This window comes from Petaurus breviceps, unplaced genomic scaffold (genome assembly GCF_028583685.1).
Source record: "Petaurus breviceps papuanus isolate PSGF00001 unplaced genomic scaffold, PetGlider_PUasm1.0 221, whole genome shotgun sequence".
Classification (NCBI taxonomy): domain Eukaryota; kingdom Metazoa; phylum Chordata; class Mammalia; order Diprotodontia; family Petauridae; genus Petaurus; species Petaurus breviceps.
This window is the reverse complement of record NW_027185877.1, coordinates 2,563,314-2,572,592: the sequence shown is the minus strand read 5'-3', so window position 1 is coordinate 2,572,592 and position 9,279 is coordinate 2,563,314. Positions and strand designations below refer to the sequence as shown.

Sequence of the window (9,279 nt, the reverse complement as noted above, 5' to 3'; positions counted from 1 at the left end):
CTCTCTCTCTCTCTCTCTCTCTCTCTCTCTCTGTCTCTCTCTCTCTCATTTCAATGTGTGTAACATTAACAGAATGGGAAGATCTTTCCTGTCCATTGATAAGCCTGTGTGACCTGCTTTGAGCTTATACTCAGCTGACTGCTTGGAGCCTGAGTCACAGGGAGCCTTTGGTGGGAGGTGCTTGCTGAACGGGTGGAGCAGGAAGAGAGAGTAAGGCAGAGCTGAGAGAGTCAGAGCTGAAGCAGAGCAGCTAGTGTGAGTGAGAGAAAGGGGAGTTCTGCCTAGGGGAGCTTGTTTGTGGGGAGGTCTAATGGAGGGAAGGCTTGGATACAGGATGTCAGTGCTCCCTGGATTGGTGATGTGTATAAACTTCTTTGTTACCATGGTGTAATTGGCTTTTTGGTATCTGAATAAATATTCTGGTCTTGCCTTTGAGGAAGAGAGTTACTTAAATTTTGTGAATTTACCCTGGAAATACACATGCATATTCATAGTGGCTGCTATGGGTATCACACTGGTGATATAATATACTATTATGTAAATTTTGCTGCTCACTACCAGTATGACCTTGAAGCCATGAAATCCTGGGTTCCAGTCCCACCCCTGATCCATTCTGGCAAGTCACTTATTTGTTCTCTAGGCAATGCTCTTAGATGTAGAGTGGCAATGAGTTCTCTATAACTTGCATTGGTTAAAAAAAGAAGGAAGGAAGGAAGGAAGGAAGGAAGGAAGGAAGGAAGGAAGGAAGGAAGGGAGGGAGGGAGGGAGGGAGGGAGAAAGGGAGGGAGGAAGGGTGAGTGTTTCTTCACCGGGAAGTTCCCCAGACTAATGAAATTACATATTTAGTTCCTATCTTTATTGTGCAAAGCTAATGAAAACTCTTTAATATGAATAAATACTAATGATCATTCATGCATTTTTCTGTAGTCCCTGAGGATCCACCTCGGAATTTGGCAAGGGGCAACATCACAGAAAACTCTTTCTCCATTTCCTGGGATCCACCAAGTATAGTAACAGGAAAATTTAGTTATAGAGTTGAACTGTATGGACCAGCTGGTAAGCCTGAAACACCTTTATGTTCACCTTTTGGGGGGAAGGAGCATGATATGAGGCAACTAGGTTTCTGTGATTTACTATTCTAAGCATGGAATTGAAATGTAGTAAGGACATTTGAGCCTTTTAAAATGCTTCATTGAAAAAAAAAAGTATAGCCTTACTGTGTAAAATGTAATCTGTTTAATTCATCAAGTAATGAGGCAGTATGGCTGTGAGTATGTCTGTTCTTTATTGAGAACAATGGAGAGACTCAGGTTTCCTACAATCATTTCATCAGATTGCTCATTTACCATGAAACACTGAAATTCATTTAATCATAGGGCTCTGCCCAGATTTTGTGGTTTTGCTTTTGAACTTTAATAAATTAAAAATAAAAAAAGGACACAACTGTTGGGATTTAATAATGTGTGGATTTTGGATTACTGAAAAGTTTAGGGGGTTTGGGAATTAGCTGAGTTTATCTGGCCTCCTAGACATTTTTGTCCCCTTTGTGTGAACACTGTTATATATAGAGGCAGCTAGATGGTGCAGTGAGTAGGGCACTGAATGTAAAATCAAGGAAAGACCCAAGTTCAGGTGTTTATTATATGTGCGACCCTGAGCAATTCATTAAAAAAAATCTGTTTGCCTCAGTTTCCTTATCTATAAAATGAGAATAATAGTAGGTCCTTCCTTTCAGGGTAGTTGTGAGGATAAAATGAAGTAATCTTTGTAAAATACTTTACAAATCTTAAAGCATGCCATACATACTATTTATTTATTTGATGGCTCCTTTCTAATCTCATACATTCACATCATCTTTTCTCCTTATATAGGAACACATTGATTAATTTTCTCCTATTCATCTCTATCCTTTGCTGTTTCTCCTGCTTTTTTTAACTTCTAGCCCTGTAATACCATGTCTACAATATTCTATTTAAAGTAGCTATGATAGATTCAAAATGTCAGTCCAAAAATAAGGCTGAAAATATGAGTAAGTAAAAGAAAATAGCAAATAAAATGAAGAAATACTATGGGTTGAAAGTTCAGGTGGCAAACTCAGAAGAAGTGAGTAATTCCACAAAAATTATATGCAAAGCATCAGAAAAAAATGGTTTAGTTACAAAAGTAGCTGGAGAAAAGCAAGAAATAAAAAATGAAATTAGAATTTAGGGAGAAAAAAACTGAAATAAGAATAAAAAATTTAAAATGGAAGACTGAAATTCTGACTCAATTACTGGTCTCCTGAAATATGAAATGGAGCAAATAGAACTCAGTGATTCTGTGAGACATAGAAATTATTAGAACAAAATAAAAATATTGGCAAATAGAAAAAAATATGAGCTATTATAAAGAACCTAGTAATCAGATTAAAAAAAACTAGATTCCCTCAAAACTTTGACTAAACAAGCAAAAATCCTTGAGAGAATATTTCAAGATTTTATAAGAGAAAACTCACAGAGCTCTTAGAGCCCAAGTAAAATAAAAATAGACTCCTAAAGAAATGCTAGGTATCCAGAAATGTCGCAGTCAAAATCTAGTACTTCAAAGTAAAGAATAAAATATTACAAGGAGTCAGAAATAAAGAGTTCAAGTATCAAGAAATCACAAAGAAGGGCAGCTAGGTGGTGCAGTGAGTGAAGCGCTGGCCCCAGAGTCAGGAGGACCTGAGTTCGGTTCCGGCCTTAGACACTTAACACACACCGCCACCCCACCCCACCCACACACACAACTAGCCATTTAACCTTGGGCAAGTTACTTAACCCCAATTGCCCTCCAAAAGGCAAAACAAAAAAATTCACAAAAAAGATCATGCAAGACTTAATAGTGACTATAATAAAGGAAATTACATTAGATTGGAGATTATATAAGATTAGATTACATACAACAAAAGATGAAGTCTTTCAACTCTAAATCCAACAACCTCAGCTTAGTGAGAAGTAGCAGCAGGAGGGGATAACACCTAAATATTTCCTCCTGGTATTTTTAAAATTCTATTTTATTTTATTTTCACTTCCAAATTCTCTCCCTTCTCCCTTCTTCTTCACTGATTAGAAAAGCAAGAAAAAACAAGACTCATTACAAATATTCATCCTCATCCAAAACAAATTCTTATACTGGCCATCACATTATTTTTTATAGCTGTTCCTAGTTTCAGAGGATTTCTTTCAAATAGGTTAGCCAACTTTATTGACAGCTAATTAAAATCTGGCATACATTTTCAAAAATACGGTACGGTTTTTCAAATATTTGATTTACCTGTGATAGAAAGGAGATTACTATATATTTAAAGAGTGTTTATACATATTTTTCACCACTCAGGTGGTTATATCCAGTAAAAGAGAATATGTCATATAGAAAGAAAAGACAATGGTAGTATTGTTTTTCCATCCTTTGGCTCATTTCTTCTTCTTGAAAAACAAAACGAGAAAACTAGAACCCCAGTCTAGTATTTGTAAGCACCAGACATTTTAATTTAAAAAATATCATGCAGCCATAATGTAATTTGAGACTTTTAATATTGCTAATCATTAGTAGGAGTTTCGCTATAAAACAAAACTGTTATAATTTGTAATTGTAAATTTGGGCTGATTATTGACTATATTTCATTATTTTAAATTGATGGCATAATATTTGTAAAGTAATTAGCTATAATTATTTATTATATTTTAATACATCATAAAACCCATATATATGTATTGATTAATAGAGCATGAAGTAGCTTTTTTATCACTTAAATTTAATCTAGCCTTCAATGTCACAATAACTTTGTGCTTTTTAGGATTCCCTTATATGAACTTGTAATATCTATCTTCTTTTATAGGTCATATTTTGGATAATAGCACAAAGGACCTTAAGTTCACATTTACTAATCTGACACCATTTACAACATATTATGCATATATTAGTGCTGAGACAAGTGCAGGAATGGGACCCAAGGCAAATCTTTCCATTTTCACTCCTCCAGATGGTAAGAACAATGGTAAAATATGAAAAATTAGATTATTAAAAAGTGATATGTAAAAATTTTGTGTGGTGAGTAAAATAAAAAATATACAGTCAAACATTATGTATTGGAGAACTGTGTGCAAGCAGTGATGTTCAAGTGAAATAGAAATGGATTCTTGCAGATAGTATATTGACTCAGAAAACCACAATTTAACATTATCTATATTTTATTGTAGTTTTATTTATTTAAAAATGTTTACCAATTACATCTTCATCTGGTTCAGTCTATACATGGGAGTTTTGCAGCTAAGTTAGTATTTTTGACACCTCTGGCAGGATTCCTTAAATGTTTTCTACTTGTGATACCTCAGAGCTTCTTAAACTGTGGATTGTGATCCCATAGGTAAAGTATATCTCATTTCCCATTTTAATAGAGTCAGTATGACATAGTGCATGAAATACCTGGCCCTGGAATCAGGAGACCTGGTTTTCAATCCTGCTCTCATGTCACTCTGATCATAACACTATGATCATTGGGAAAACAGTCAGCTTTTTAGAGCCTCAGTTTCTTCATCTGTAAAAGGGAATAATAACATTTGCACTGCCTGAGATAACTACGGTGAGAAAAAGTGCTTTGAAAATCTTTAATCACTAAAAATGTACTTTTATTATCTCATTCTTTAGTTGTCAAAAATATTTACATATTGACTGTTTATGCCAAACTTCTAAATATAATACAATTATGCCATAGCAAAACCCTTAGCATCTCTGCCCCCAAGCTACTTTACAGTGCTATTAGTTGCCAAGAAGGTTTGGGTCTGCATTAGTGGAGAGTTTCCTCACTAAGGCACTCCCTATACCATGAGGTCACAGATCCAGACCAAAACACACAGACACACACACACACACTCATAACCAGCCACTTTTTTTTAAACAGGGAAGGATAGTTTTATTAATCACTGTATGACATAACCAAGACCTTGGGCAAGTCATTTATCTGCTTGGATATCGGTTTCCTCATATGTTAAATGAGAGTTAGATGAAGTGACCTCTAAGATCATTTGTTTCTCTCTAGGAATTTTAATATTCCAGGAAAGTTTTACATGGTATAAATGACTTGATTCAAGAAGCTTTAAGATACTACATAATTGCTAACAAATACTAAAATAAAAAAAGAATTATATTCTTTTGATGGGAGGACAGAGAGAAATAGACATATTAGATAGAAATTCAATTAGATGAAAATTTTCAATATTTCACCATTAGATGGCAGCAAATATTTGGGAGTAGAGGACATTTTTTCCCTCAATGAAGAATGGATCTATCTATCTATCTGTCTATCCATATATGCATATAAAGGTGTACATATATATGCACATATATATATATAATTTGCCTTATAAGAATTTTTAAAATCTCAAGTTTTTTTCACTTTCAACAAGAGAGGATTTTAAAGCATATTTAATACATTTGTGAAAGAGGAGATTTGTGCTTTAAAGTCAATCCTCTAGCATTTTTAATGAATTAATTCCCATTTATTAAATGCCTACTTATGTGCCAGACACTATGCTTAGTACTGAGTATACAAAGAATCACACAAAACAATCTGTCCCTTCTCTCAAGGAGCCCCTGGTCTAATGAAAGAGATATAAACAACTACATAAACCTTACCACTTCATAGAGATATGAATTAATATTCTTTTATTGTTTTTATTTATTTGAAAGTGATGCTATGACCTAAAAGGGTGTGAGTTTGTAAGGTGAACTCATTTCTCCATTTGTTAAGGATTTTGTCTGATACATACACATTTTATGTCTCATCCACTTCTGTTTTTATACATTTATTTGTACAATGTGTAAGATGGTTGAACAGGGCAGTATATGCCCAGTAAAGAGTAAAGGTAATTTTCATGTTCAAGAAATGAAGTCATGATCTAAATCTCATTAGCATTATTTTAGCTGAGATAATTAGCCATTGAACACTTTAAAATAAATCCTTTTTTAAAAGAAATAATGATAGCTTTACTATGGTGCCTCATGCCAAGGAGAGACTATCATACCTTTCACTGATTTTCTTAAAAGGAGAGTCAGATTGTAATATTTTAGTGTTTGCCTAGGACAGATAAATTGGCCATGTTGCAATGACAACCATGGTTCAGGGAGTATTGTATTTGGAGTCAGAGGCAGCTAGGTAGTACAGTGGATAGAGTGCCAGCCCTGGAATCAGGACCACTTCAGTTCAAATATGGCCTTTGGCACTTACTAGCTGTGTGACCCTGGGCAAGTCACTTAACCCTGTTTGCCTTAATTTCCTCATCCAGAAAATAAGCTGGAAAAGGAAATGACAAACCACTCCAGTATCTTTATCAAGAAAACCCCTAATGGGGTCATGAAGAGTAGGACATAATTGAAAAATGACTGAACAATAACAACACTAGCCTCATATCCAGACTGACATTTTTTATGTTACTTAAAGCAAGTCAATTAACTTCTCTGGGCCCTTATCTGAAAAAAAAAACGAGATGGTTGGATCATACAATCTCTAAGGTTTCATCCAATTGTAAATTGATTTATCCTATGAGCAAAATATCTTTTCCATTTGTTTTTCTTTTGTCCCATCACTTGGAATCAGAAATACTTGGGTTCACATACTACCTTAGACACTTAGTGAATAATGAATTTGCATTTCACTAGTATCTTACTCTATGCCAGGAACTGAGCTAAGTACTTTGCAAATGTCTTATTTGATTCCCTCTATCGCTTTTGGAGATGAATACTGTCACCATTTTACATTTGAGGAACCTGAGGCAGACAGTTAAGTGACTTACCCAGGGTTACACAAATAGTAATGTCTCAGGTTGGACTTGAACTTGTCTTCCTGACTCCAGGTCCAGCACCATATCCCCCTAGACACTTTTGCCACTTGGCTGCCTAGGTGATACTACCTTAGTGACCTTGGGGCTTGTTACTTAACTTCCCTGGGTCTCAGTTTCTTCATCTGTAAAATGAGAGAGCTAGCCTTCATGTCCTCTGAGATCCCCTCCCAGCTCTAAATCTATAATCAAATGAGCCTGTCATCTGTCCTTTGTTCTTTCCTCTACCCTCCACTGCCATTTTCTTTTTATTTCTTTTTATTTTTTTTAAAGCAATAGGGGTTAAGTAACTTGCTCAAGGTTACACGCCCAGTTATTTCTGGGTGTGGTGCTGAGTATCTGAGCCCGGATTTGATCCCCAGGTCATCCTGACACTGGAGCCAGTGCTCTTACTCTCTGAGCCACCTGGCCGCCCCTTGCCATTTTCTTTTAATAGAGGAAAAACTAAGTTGAATTTTAAGAACATTTTGCTCAACCCTCTTATCTGTAATTTTTTATCACAATAATGTATTTTTATTATATGTGACTTTTGATAAATGAACAGATTTATTGAGTGTAGTTTAGTATAATGTTGGAACTATAGAATCAGCTGTTTTCAATGCTTTAAATGTGACTATGTATGTGTCAAAATTGATAAGCTAATTATAGGTAATTCTTAAGATAGCCCAGACTTACTCCTTTCCACTTTGCAATTCTACTTCATTCTTAACCATCATCAAAAATAATAAAAAATTTAGTCCTTATAAAATACTCTGTAATTCTATAATATTGTCAATAGTCTAAGCTACACTACTCTGCTATTTTATCTTTAGAAGGAGTGGGAGAAATGGTTTAGTAGAAAAAGTAGTGAACTTGTAGTCAGGGAATCTTAAGTTCAAATCTCAGTTCTACCACTTACTCTCAGAAAAGTCCTTTAACTTTCCTGGATCTCAGTTTCTCCAATTGTAAAATAAGGGGATTAGACTAGAAGACCTCAGAAGTTCCTTCAGGCCTTATCTCTATGATTCATAACTCTCCAGTTCCTTAATACATGTTGTTGTTTATACATTTGCCGTCATGGCTGACTCTTTATGACCCCTTTTGGGCTTTTCTAGATATGGGATTGGTCTGCCATTTCCTTTCCCAGGTCATTTTACAGATGAAGAAATTGAGGCAAACAGGGGTTAAGTGACTTGCCCAGGGTGACACAGCTAGAAAGTATCTGAGACTAGATTTGAACTCAGGTCTTCCTGACTCCAGGTCTGATATGCTATCTATTATACCACCTAAATGCACCCTCCTTGTACACTTTGTTGTTTAGTTATATTCAGTCATGTCTGATTCTTCATGATACTTTCTGGGGTTTTCTTGGCAAAAATAATGGAGTGTCTTGTCATTTCCTTCAGCTCCTTATACATAGCAGGTATTTAATGAAAGTTTCTTGAATTTTATAAAAAATTGGAAAGGTTTCATAATGCTTCCAATGCATCTGAATAATCAAATCCAAATATATTCTTTTCTAAGAATATTTTTGAGGTGAATCAGACCTTTGTAAAGAATGAAGGGGAATAGAATCTTAGAAAACAGTTATAGTAGTGATCTTCAGGTGACTGTCACAAGAAACCCATTGGCTTTTTTGTATCATACTTTGGAAATTTTAACTTTCTTAAGTATTATCATTGTCTTTTTCCCTCCCAGATTTATTACAAGTTGCTTGAGCATAGAGTTTGTGAACATTATTTTTCCTTCTTTGTGTGACTTCTTTCTTGTACTGTACCCTGTCTCAACATGGAAAATATCTCATATATCCCCTTTTAGTTGAAGGGGGGTATATTGCTGAAATGTTTGTGGTACCTCAGTCTAGATGTAGTGGTAAACAGCTATAATTGGAGAAAACTTACTGGTGGACCCTGTGAATCCGGAGTTCTGAGCTACTAAGAGGGCTAAAGTCCTTTGAGTTTCTGTTCTAAGTCTGGCACCAATATGGTGAGTCCCTGAAAGCTGTGGGCCACTAGGCTGCCTGAGGAGTGGTGAATTGTCCCAGGTCAGAAAAAAGAAGAGAAGGTTAAAGCTTGTTTACCAGTCAGTATTGGGGCCTGTGAGAGACAATGAGAAAAAGGAAAGAAAACAAGAAATGAAGGAAGGAGGGAGGGAAGTAGGAAGGAAGAAAGAGAGAAGGAAAGAAAGAGTAGAGGAAAGAAGGAAGGAAGAAAAGAAGGAAGAGGGAGGAAGGAAGGGAGAGAAAGAAAGAAAAAAGAAAGAGAGGGAAGAAGGGAAAGAAGCAATGAAGGTAAGAAAGAAAGAGAGGAAAGAAGAAAGAAAGAAAGAGAAAGAAAGAAAGAAAGAAAGAAAGAAAGAAAGAAAGAAAGAAAGAAAGAAAGAAAGAAAGAAAGAAAGGAAGGAAGGAAGGAAGGAAGGAAGGAAGGAAGGAAGGAAGGAAGGA

General features: G+C 35.5%; 1 protein-coding gene across 1 annotated transcript in view; it reads left to right on the top strand.

The window, feature by feature from the left end:
• PTPRQ (protein tyrosine phosphatase receptor type Q) overlaps positions 1 to 9,279 on the top strand; it is a 291,670-nt gene that overhangs the window by 39,358 nt on the left and 243,033 nt on the right. Inside the window, exons 8-9 of the mRNA XM_069094772.1 lie at positions 928 to 1,056; positions 3,860 to 4,006. Of these exons, the coding sequence (XP_068950873.1) occupies positions 928 to 1,056; positions 3,860 to 4,006 (276 nt within the window). The remainder of the gene's footprint in view (positions 1 to 927; positions 1,057 to 3,859; positions 4,007 to 9,279) is intronic.